The following is an 11442-nucleotide window of genomic DNA, read 5'->3' as shown; positions in this document are numbered from 1 at the left end:
ACTTGTGAACTGATTCTTTACTATTTTACAAATTTTTACTACTACTTTAAACAACAAAAATAAAATACTCAAAGGATTTTCAGACCATGGCGGTCTAATTATCAAGCAAACGTTTTGTTTTTAAAACCAACAGGCCTACAGAATGATTACACAGTTTAGGGTAGCCTACATTTCATGTCCATTGATGATAATTATATTTTTTTTCTTTAACAGTTTTCCTCAGGAATATCATATTTATGGAAAATCATATTGTTGGCTCACACAAATAGTTTTTGCATTATTTAATTTTCTTTAAGTTGCCTCTTCCTTTTATTACAGGTTTTACAGTGTTTGTTTAAATAAGTGGGTGTTAAGTTCAGAATATTAAACAAACAAACAAACAAACAAATCATAAAATTCAGGTAAAACTGTACACATTTTGCCACTGAGATAATTGGAAAAAAACCCTAATTAACATTATTTAAATTAATTTAACAAAAAAAAAAAGTTTAAATGTTATTTTCTGATAATTAAGAAAATACTTAATAATATTTATCTTTATAATATTTTTCTTTTGTCTGCAAAATTTCTGTCAGCAATGTCACTAACTGAACAACCAAAAATGGTTTACCACATTGCCATGTGGCCAACATCATATGATGTTGTTTTTTTCTGTGGTTACAGAAACACATTATTGCAAGTATCTTCTTCAGTTTTTCTATATTTTTTCTTCAATAATTGACAAGACATATATTAATTGACTGCCAACTATGTTGGGTATTGTTATGGTTTGCAATATTTGCATGATTTATCAGGTCTTTCCATTGTATCAAAATGGTATTTATTAATAAATCTAGACAAGCATCATGTATATATATACGTTTTCTTATTTATTTCATATTTTTGTACTGTTTTTTTGATGTGAAATGTCCACCCAACTGCAGAATGAGTTAGAATACCACCGCAATAATTTTACATGTTGGTCAATGGTTACAGATATTGGCTTGTAAATATAAAGTTCCTATTGAAACTAACGTTGTTATATTTAAACACATGAACCTCTGGCTGAATAATATGGATAAGCTTCATAGTATAATTACTGTGTAAGCTCCCCCTTTAGTTGTTTGTTAAATCTAACATATTGGGCCATGCATGCACACTGGGATTATGTGAGTGGAGCTCATGCTATTAAGGCACATGTTTTTCCGGCTCATTTTGGTTTCTGGCTTCAGTGCAGCAAGGGGATAATCAGAAGCCAGGATTGATGTGGCATTTTCAATTCCATTGTTCTAATGGGCTAAGCGGTAACCTGAGCGGGATATCCTTGCCATTCAGTATTGAGAGGCCCTCTTCACTGAAACTTACACCTACTCTCACTGTCTGTACCTTTTGTGTCTACTTAGTCTGCTTTACAGTCTGATTTGGTTACATCTAGTATTTAAAGGTTTATATTTTTGGTGAGCTATATTGTATTTATTGATTAGAAAAAAAATGCATTGCTTGAAAATATTAACAAATGAACAAATTAAATGACCTGACTAAAAGCTATGCTACTAGATCCACGCATTTGTGAAACATTACATGTGCAAATTAAAATATTGGTTACTTTCAAAATGACTGAAGTTACATATATTCTTTCTGAAATGTTATCAAGAATTACTTTACTTTCAGAGGTTTTTCAGATGTAAAGTAAAAGTGCATTTTCTTTGTTCTGTGATTATGTGCAGTGCACAGATGAATAAATCTCAAAGCTAAACATCAAACCGTGGAAACAGTATCAGCAGAAAAAGTTCAAAGTTCATGCACAACATATGCTGGTGGTTTTCTGGTATAGAAATATTGAAGCTTGTAATCAAATATCATAGGATCCATGTCTTACAATTATATGTGCATGAATCTAAAGCAGATTTAAAACACAGTAAACCAAATGCATCAGTTTAGTGACTTTATTTTATTTTAATTTCCCTGAACAGTTTTGTCATTGGTCATTTGGGGACAACAAAACAGACACATATTCAAAAGTCAAGTACATTTACTTTATGTGCTGATTTGTCTTTTTGGAAAAGAGATCAGGTGTAAAAAGTCAAATGAATGCTGAGGCTGCAGTGTTTATATCCGAGGGCTCAAAGAGTCTTTCAGGAAAACACCATAGTTTGAAACTCTGTAGGGAAAGAGGAACATCAGAATTTAAACAGTAAAGTAATTCAGACAATGATATTAAAATAAACTGATTTAACAGGGTTTGTCCAAAATAAACTTTTTCTGTATCGTTCTCACAAGTGTTTGAGCATGTGCTAAAGATTAATGAAACACTAGTGAAAATGAGGAGACAATTTTACTCTAAGCTCTCATTCTCAGTAATTTGCATTCATCTTTTAGACTTTGTATTGTCCTAGTGTGTGTGCATGACAGTTACTCAGGACTGAAATAATAATTTGAGGTGACCCTGATCTTTGATCCTCTTATGTAATGCAGTGATAGTTTTGTTCCCACTAGAGTTTCCATGAGCTAAGAAAGCTATTAAACCTTAGCACATCTCTGAATAATACATGACAGAAGAGCAAAGGACATAAAATGACAGATTTATCAAAGTAAAAATTGCTAAATAAATACAGCTTTCCCACCATTTTAAAGGAAAGAAAATCTTCTGAAATGTGAAAACTGCGCATTCAAAAGGATAGAACACGTAGATGCATAAAATTCAATAAATAAGACAATAAAAAACAGGCATAAACTTATAAGAAAACATTACCATCTACTCCAATCCGGCCATCGCTATCATCATCTGCAGCTGTTAGGAGGCTCTTAATCTCCTTTTCTGTCAGGGTTCGTGCCCCCGGGAAAAATCGCTGGAGAAAGAACCTGATTCACACAGATCCATTGATGAGAAGAACGAAGTGCTGCACTGAACTGTGACTTTAAGCAGCTCTGCATCTTAACCCATTTTTCATTTCAGATCTTTCACATACAGATCATCAGTCAAATGATCAAATATGATCTTGTTCACCTGCCCTAGCTAAAATGGGAGCTAAAAAATAAACCCTTCAAAGGACTGTTGTGAATGTCATCTCCCCAGCCCTGCATGGTTTCTAGTTCTGCTGATGTCATTACATAATGCAGATAAATCAGATAAACCAGGAACAAAAAAAAAGAAAAAAAAAGAAAAAACCTTAATGACAGCATCTCCAAGGATTACATTTGAAAAGGACTTGGTTTAAATGGAACTGTGGTATTATCAGGTAAGACATGGACATTTAATGTAAAGCTTAAACATAAGTAATTCTCTTTATGCACAGGCTTTCATGTACATCTATTATGAGCATAGTATTTTTAGAATTAGAAAGTGCTTTTCCTGATCACACTTAAAGCAACATATTGAAACCATTAAAGCTTTAGGAACTGTCCTCGAGTAACATGAAATCCAAACAACATAGTCTATGGCTCTGTATCTGTACATTCTGTGGGGTTTAGAGCATCGGCAAACGTTGAGATCACAACACATTTTTTGAGATGTATTACACATGAATTCAATACCAGTCGAAATGACATACTTGAGCTCAGCCTCCTCAATAAATCCGCTGTTATCCTCATCTATGATACGGAAGACATCCTTCACCTCCTGCGGACTTTTCTGGCTCAGGCCACAAAGTTGGAAGAATTTTTTATAAGAAAAGGAGTCTGGAGCTGTTAGAGAAAAAGCAACATGAGAATTCTTCTCATTGATGTCTCAATATCAGATAAATAAAAATTGTCTCCACATTATTATTTATTATTAATAAAATTGTTAGTACATACCTTGGCAGTCTTTGACAGCATTTTCAATGGCCTCAGCCGAGAGGATGGAAGTAAGAGACATGTTCAAACTGTTGAGAAATAATAAAAAAAAAATTTAACTTTAAATTTTGTTCTAGATTTATTTTGTTTCTCTTTATTCATTTATTACTTAAATTATTCTGATTATAAATTTTAATACATTTCTTAGAAATTGTTTAAATTCAAAGACTCAAAATTAATGAAACATTAATGGCAATACAATAATACAGACGATTTGTAACATTCCAAATCATCACCATGCATTTTCTAAGATGTTTACACTATTTATATTAGTTTCTGTTACTCTCACGATGAAAAACAACATTTCAAATGTTAAACGAATTTAGTTAAAATCCAAAACACACGTAAGACAGCCGGGACCAACGGTTATAAAGTTTAGCAAATGCTATTTGATGGTAAGCGGAAAGCAGCTTCTGACCTGTGAAGATTTGTCCTCGCGCTGATCCAGAGCTAAGGCTGTGTGATAGCGCCTCTCATCCACTGACAATTTATATATATGTACATGCTAATGGGACAGACAATGAGAGATGCTTGGGTTACCTGTGCGTGTATCAGATTCGTGTCGCAAGGCTCGACTTGAATTTCTTGCCTAACTAATTATCCTTTACTATTTAAATGAGCCTTGAACCGAATGCGCACGCACACACACACACACACACACACACACACACACACACAGGTACCTGCACTTCTCCCTAATATTGTGCGTACTTGATTGAAACGAAACGCTCCGTGACTGTGTGTTTGTGTGTGTGTGTCACTCTATTGCAAAGGTGCTGTTGTATAGCTAGATAGATAGATAGATAGATAGATAGATAGATAGATAGATAGATAGATATGCTAGTGTTTTATAGTTATATTCGACCTAATTTGTAAATGTATACATATATAGGCTACATATATATATATATATATATATATATATATATATATATATATATATATATATATATATATATATATATATATATATATATATACATATGTATGTATGTATGTATGTATATATAGGCATTGGTAAATAAATAAATAAATACAGCCTATGTGTAAACAATTACTTTAACAATTAAATGTTTACAACTTTTGCTGTGCATTAGACATTTTTGTAAGTTCAAGTTACATTCTCACTGGACATTTAAAAAAACAGAAATAAATAAAATTAATTGATGTATGCTAATGTTAGTGGGTGTGTTTATAATTATATATGTATGTATGTATTAAGGATAGGTTATATGGCTCTCTGGTTATCATAATTATTTAATAATTTTGTCTCAGTTAAGTGTATTCAGCTTTTATCTCTTTATCATGATAGCACTAATTAGGTTAAATGGGTGATTTCATATAGCCAACCATGTGGCCCTGTTATCATTTTGTACAATAAACATACTGATAACTGAAAACTGGATATTTGTATTAATGAACAGCATGAAACTAAAATGTTAATTTATTTAAAGGGATAGCTATATATCAAAACATATTTTTACAGATTTCACATAAAGCTTGCTATAGTACAATGCTAATTATGCACTTAAAGACATTTTTTTTTGTGTGACAGAATATTTAACATATGTAAATTTACATGAGTTGCCAATTTGTGGACACATGTATTGTTTATGCATTCCTTATGAACTGTTTGACCCCTGTTGTGTCAATCACCTTCGATCTGTTTCACAAGATTTAGTTAACTTCATGACGTATTTTGTGGCCCATAGCAGTTAATCAATAACAATACTGTAAGATACAGTATATCCTACAGAGTAATGATTGAGCTTACAGAGCTTACAGACAGAGGATTTTCTGCATCGTTTGCTCAAAGTAAATAGTATTTTATAGCAAAGATAATCGACAACTTGTAAAAATGTATTTAAGTGAGAACTAAATAGTTAAAATGATTACTTGTGTGTCCCTAAAAAGCCATCACATAATTTTCATACTTTAATGCCATGGATTGAATACATTTTGGGGGGAATAATTAAGCAGACATGTGGTAATCTACTGGAAATTGATGAAGAAATGGCACTGCCGGGTGCCTTTGGCCTGTCGTGGAAAGGGGAAGACAAGACATTGGAGCCACCTAGCCAACAAACCAATACACTCTAATGTCACTGAACTGACTGGTAGTGTTACTGTATAGTGATCTATCCATTTACATTCTCTTTCAAACACATTTGTTAGTACAGTACACCCAACATGTCTGTTGTTTGTCGAGTCTGGAATTGACATAAATGACAAATGAAAAATAAAACAAATAAATTAAAAAAAAAAAAAACCTAAATAAACAGCACACTTTTCAGATAAGAGTACGTTGTCATTTACTCAGTAAAGTATGCAAAAAAAAAAAAAAAAAATCGAATAAATTGTGGCACCAAACACCACCTAGTGGCGACCACATTGTACTTCAAGATACCGAATGAGAGCTCAATTTGGCTCACGTGCTTTCTAATGTAGGTAATACACAAAAAAGCAAGCATTAATGTATCATAATATGTTACAATGTAAAATAAAACCATTATTATAACTGGTAATCTTAGATTTGTGTTTGCTTTATTTGGACCTTGAGTTTTATAGATCACTTTTCTTTTTTCCATTAGTTATGAGACTATAGCAACCTACTACATGATAGGTAAAAATTGATAGCCTGAATGCACTGTAAGTCGCTTTGGATAAAAGTGTCTGCTAAATGCATAAATTTAATTTAATTCAATTTTAATTCACTTTGTTTAATTAGTTTTTGCACTTGGTGTTCTTTTACTTTATTGGTTTGTTTGAGTATATAGCTCTGCTTTTTTTCATTTCATTGTTAGGTCTCATTTTGGTCGTTTAGTTCCTGAGTTCTTTTGTTAAATAAACATATTATGGTACTTAGATCATCCACCTCATTTCTTTTGCAATCAATTGTGCCTCTGATAACAAAAAAAAAAAAACCTACAATTTTTTAAATAATAAAACAAATGTAAAGTGAAGAGTAACTTTAGATGTCAGTGTAGTTTTCACTGAAAATTAAAATGACGTGTTATTTTTCACTTCCAAAAACTGAAATGTCCCATTATATCTATATCTCACTGATTATGTTCCATTTTTATAGTCTTTCATTGTCAGAGACATTTTCATGATGACTATTACCATAATTTATTTTATGTGATTATAACTTTCTATAGTGTATTATTTACTAAGCCATCTTTTAATCTTTCTGATCCAACAAAGCCATTACTAATGTACCCCTCTTAGAGTACAATAATAATAATAATAATAATGGAAAGCTATATTGCTAGTGTATTGTTTACACAGTAAGCGGACAGAGACTCAAAAATGAAAAATAGTATTTATTTTCTCATTGTCCTTTCCCAAAAACAGCATCAGAGATTTTACAGAACCCAACATGCATATCTACAACGTGAAAGACCGTGTGATGTTGACAGTCATTGTGGACCAGGTGCATCATGGGAGTGGACAGTTCGAATTGTGTATAAAAATCAGCCACCCCAATAAATAAGTGGAGATCTCAGGCTACAATACTGATTGTCAGCAAAGGTTGTTGGTCAGGTGCCATTTATGCTTTGACCAAGGCAGCAAACTCTGTAAAATGAAGGAGAAAGAATTCATCAGAAGACAGTGTGGAGCAGCTCGTTATTATATACATAACGTTTATATCATTTCAGTTCAGTACAGTTGGTATATTGAACAAGGAGCAAATTCCTCACCGTCAACTCCAATCTTGCCGTCACCATCAGAGTCTCCAGCTTTCAGGAAGGTCTTTGTCTCTGCATCAGTGAGTGCCCTGGCGCCAGCAGAGAAGTTCTGCAGGAACAGTCTGAAGAGCACAACAGGCAATTACCCTTAAGAGTTTTGTTCAATGTAGTTTATTTAAAAGTCTTAAAAATAGTTTGTTGAATATGAAAATGTGTTTTAAGATCAGAATTACTTAAGCTCATCCTCCTCAATGAAGCCGCTCTTGTCCTGGTCAATGACAGCAAAGGCCTTCTTGATGTCATCAGGAGTCTTGGCAGACAGACCAACCTTGGCGAAGAAGCTCTTGTAGTCAAAGGAGTCAGCAGCTGGAAGGTAATTTCATCAAGATTTTAGGACTGTAGTGGAGATAAATGACTACAAGAAGAACAACATGAAAAACATGGTTGCTTATCCACAGTTTTAAGCTCCATACTCATACAAATTATGTTTACACTGAGGTTGACACCCTATGATGAAAATGCTGTCATTATTTACTCACCCTCATGTTGTTCTAAATCCACGTGGCTTTCTTTTCTCCGTGGAGCACAGAAGGAGATGTTAGGCGGAAGGACAGTCTCAGTCACCATTCACTTTCATTGCATCTTCCATACATGAAAGTGAATAGTGACTGAGGCTGTCGGTCCCTATAGCATTCTGCCTTTTGTGTTCCACGGAAAGAAGAAAGTCATGCGGGTTTGGAACGACATGAAATTGATGTTCTCGCTTTAGCTTGTAGGTCAATGGGACGGTCCAGAAACATGCACGTTACCTTGGCAAGCCTGCAGGGCTGCAGTGATGTCAGCTTCATTCAGAATACCAGCGAATGCCATGATTAGCCTAAAAATTACAGAGATTTTATTTTACTTGCATTTATATATATATATATATATATATATATATATATATATATATATATATATATATATATATATATATTCATTTGAATGTAGTATATACAATTATACATTTTAATTTAATAATAAAAAAAAAAAAAAACACTCATTATTCTCCATCCACATAACAAGATCATCAGAAATTATGTGCTCCCATATTTTTGGTAAAAGCCAAGGCACATATTAATTGCATATGTTTTTAACAACACAGTGTGTTATGATAAATCCCACCCAGTCCTGGCGGAAACCACTTAATAAAGAGCGATATCCCAACACGTCCAAAATCCAAGACACAAATTATTCCCACGCCATGTGGCCGACACTTAACAGATCAAAACATCCTCTCCGGACTCAACCCGAAGTCATACGGCCGTTGCTGTTTGTCGTTTTTCTTTCTTCCTTGCAAGATATTGTGAGCTCTTGTAGTTTCATCTGTGAAGACACTCACCTCTGGTTGTTCTTAGGGTTTGGGTTTGGATTCGCAGGGATGAAACTGGCTACTGCAGTGAGCACCAACTCCGTGGCTTCCACCTTATATACCACTACTCAACCGAAATATAAGGCATAATGTAATGGACACCGCTTGACGGGCAGTGGGTTGGAAAAAAAACTTGTCCAGTAGTCAGGCTGTTCTATTTTTATGCACTTAAATGAAGATGCTTAAAAGGTACGTATGTATAAGTCCTTAATATCGGGTTGGCTAATAATAGCCTATAAGATGTCGATATGGATGAAAGCGCTAGTATTTGTTTCTGAAGATGAGCAGGAAGAGTTAAGGTCATGCTTGAGAGAAACTTGAGTTCGCTCTGCAGTTGTGTGACTGAGGCAAATCACCTCACGCTTTGGAGCTTCAAGGGAAAGCGCGAGTATCACAAATTAACCAATACTATTTTTCAGTCGTTACTTGTTTTCTTCGGAAATATAAGGTAAATGCAAACTCACAGGGCATCGTGGCGAATGTGTTCATTTGACATGAAGATGGCTAGTCAAGATTTCAGCTGCTGGTCCTTGTTTCTTTAACGTCCACCGAATGGATTTGCCGTTCTTTTGTCCACTGCTAGCGTCACTTTGATTTTAAATAAATTTATAAAATTGACAGCTGTTGTGTGTAGTTATTAGACCAATGATAACATGTTTATAACTAATTGGACCTTGTTTACAGAGAAACTTTTTTATTGTTTAAGGACTTGACTTTCATTTATCAAAACAGTCTTCATTTCTCTGCATCTCTTTTCTCGCCCTCTGTTCACATTATCTAATAGATCTTGCATATGATATCTAAACCTGGTGTAGTTATTACACATGTTGGCTTTTTGATGCACTTCTTTTCTTCCACTTCTCTAAGTCACTTTTGGAGCTTCTGCTAAATGCACAAATGTAATTTTAGGCTGAATGTAAAATAAAAATATATTATGAATCTAAATTAAATCTTATATAGATTTACCATCATATAGCTTACATTCTCCCATAATAATGACAGGTGTATTGGGGACAGTGATTCTTGGTTATAAATTCTTGTAACAATATTTTAGACAATTTTGAAAAGTATTTTGTATAGCATTGATTTTGGAAAACCTTTGAAAAAAATTTCAGAATTCATTACATTATGAAAATGTAAACAGACAAAGCTGTTTCAAAATAGCTAATCCTTTACAATTAAATGGATTAAAATGGCCAAAGTAGAAAGACATTAAGACTATATCTACTATAGTTTTAAAACCACAATTGTTTTAATATTATGCTTTTAGACAGTGCTTGTGCACATTCAAATTTTAGATCAGAGAATAAACTTTCTTTGGCTATGAGACATTTTAATTAGGGGCCAGCACAGATGGTGCGATAACACCTATTGTATCAGTTGGCATTCTTTTTCTTTGTCTTCTTCTTCTGCTTTTGAGCCACTTCTGGTTCCACTTTCCGCCACTAGGAATCCATATGGCACAGAGGGAAAATATTTATTTTCTTCTGAATCCTTGAATCATGCCGAGTCAGATAAAGTCCAAAATGTAAAAAAATTTAAGGTTTAGTTCTTTTGCTATTTTCAAAACTTCAAAAAAAAAACTACTTTTTCGAACTCATCCTAGACCAGGGGTGTCCAAACACGGTCCTGGAGGCCCGGTGTCCTGAAGAGTTTAGCTCCAACCCCAATTAAACACATCTTAACCAGCTAATCAAGCTCTAAGGCATGCTAGAAACTTAAAGACAGGTGTGTTAAGGCAAGCTGGAGCTAAACTTTGCAGGACACCGGCCCTCCATGAAAGAGTTTGGGCATTCCTGACGGTTTGTCTGCTTTCACCAAAATCGTCTCAGATCATTTTCAGACCAGGCTGGCAAAAAGAAATGGAATTCAAGTTGATTAGTCCATTCTTTCTCAAATAATATACAAACTAATTCTATGTAAAACAAGCAAAAATTGATGTGTTGCTATATCTCCGCAACGGTTTGGTGTGAGACCAAACTTGGTATCTGTTATAACAAGCATGACCTACAGTGTTTCATCACTGTGCCACCTAGTGGTCAGGAGATGAGAAAAAAATATTTTTTTGCTTATAACTTCTTATAGGTTTGGCCAAAAATCACAAAACTCATCTCCTTAGATTTGGTGGAGTATGCCGAGTCGAAGCATGCTTTCCATGTCAGCCATTTTTGGCATCATCCATTTTTTAATATAAATATAATATAATATAATATAATATGGTATGCATCTTCAACACCATGCCCTGATGGTACTCAAAACGTTTGGGGGCATTTCTAAAAATTATAATAACTTTTGTTTTCATTATATTATATTGTAATGAGACTGATTTTGATATATTCCTTGGATTATTCTGAGAAAATTGATACCAATTATGCCATAATTGGCTGAATTTTTAGTCTGCTATTTTGATTTAATTTGAAAACATACTTTTTCAAACTCCTAGACCGTTCACCAAATTTGACTCAAATTTGATCATCTTCAGACCATGCTGGCAAAAAGATATGAATTTCATTTCAAAATACGAAATGG

General features: G+C 33.7%; 2 protein-coding genes across 3 annotated transcripts; both read right to left on the bottom strand.

Annotated features, from left to right (window-relative positions):
• Nucleotides 1-1911: 1911 nt before the first annotated feature.
• Nucleotides 1912-4387, bottom strand: LOC127969383 (parvalbumin, thymic CPV3-like). 2 transcript variants are annotated; one of them, XR_008156257.1, is made up of 6 exons: nucleotides 4232-4387; nucleotides 3775-3842; nucleotides 3531-3663; nucleotides 2732-2841; nucleotides 2033-2140; nucleotides 1912-1982 (listed from the first exon to the last, which is right to left on the bottom strand). XR_008156257.1 is itself a non-coding variant. In XM_052571283.1 (5 exons), exons 2-5 carry the CDS (start codon nucleotides 3833-3835, stop codon nucleotides 2115-2117), a joined length of 330 nt encoding a protein of 109 aa, XP_052427243.1. In that variant the 5' UTR covers nucleotides 3836-3842; nucleotides 4232-4387; the 3' UTR covers nucleotides 1912-2114. The 2 variants fall into 2 exon arrangements, 1 of the variants encoding a protein (XP_052427243.1); XM_052571283.1 differs by having other exon boundaries at nucleotides 1912-2140.
• Nucleotides 4388-7123: 2736 nt separating this feature from the next.
• Nucleotides 7124-9011, bottom strand: pvalb3 (parvalbumin 3). The gene is made up of 5 exons (XM_052571611.1): nucleotides 8884-9011; nucleotides 8312-8379; nucleotides 7736-7868; nucleotides 7515-7624; nucleotides 7124-7389 (listed from the first exon to the last, which is right to left on the bottom strand). The coding sequence occupies exons 2-5, from the start codon at nucleotides 8370-8372 to the stop codon at nucleotides 7364-7366; spliced, it is 330 nt and encodes a 109-aa protein (XP_052427571.1). The 5' UTR covers nucleotides 8373-8379; nucleotides 8884-9011; the 3' UTR covers nucleotides 7124-7363.
• Between the last annotated feature and the right edge of the window lie 2431 nt (nucleotides 9012-11442).

Source organism: Carassius gibelio, chromosome B12, assembly GCF_023724105.1.
Source record: "Carassius gibelio isolate Cgi1373 ecotype wild population from Czech Republic chromosome B12, carGib1.2-hapl.c, whole genome shotgun sequence".
Classification (NCBI taxonomy): domain Eukaryota; kingdom Metazoa; phylum Chordata; class Actinopteri; order Cypriniformes; family Cyprinidae; genus Carassius; species Carassius gibelio.
This window is presented reverse-complemented; position numbering and strand designations above follow the sequence as displayed.

What these genes read in the sequence shown, in the direction of transcription:
- LOC127969383 (XM_052571283.1), bottom strand. Translation starts at nt 3,835, where the DNA reads ATGTCTCTTACTTCCATCCTCTCGGCTGAGGCCATTGAAAATGCTGTC. An exon ending in TGCTGTCAAAGACTGCCAAG is followed by an intron (nt 3,664 to 3,774) that starts GTATGTACTAAC and finishes TTTCTCTAACAG; the next exon opens with CTCCAGACTCCTTTTCTTAT. An exon ending in ATTGAGGAGGCTGAGCTCAA is followed by an intron (nt 2,842 to 3,530) that starts GTATGTCATTTC and finishes TGTGTGAATCAG; the next exon opens with GTTCTTTCTCCAGCGATTTT.
- pvalb3 (XM_052571611.1), bottom strand. Translation starts at nt 8,372, where the DNA reads ATGGCATTCGCTGGTATTCTGAATGAAGCTGACATCACTGCAGCCCTG. An exon ending in AGCCCTGCAGGCTTGCCAAG is followed by an intron (nt 7,869 to 8,311) that starts GTAACGTGCATG and finishes ATTACCTTCCAG; the next exon opens with CTGCTGACTCCTTTGACTAC. An exon ending in ATTGAGGAGGATGAGCTTAA is followed by an intron (nt 7,625 to 7,735) that starts GTAATTCTGATC and finishes TGTGCTCTTCAG; the next exon opens with ACTGTTCCTGCAGAACTTCT.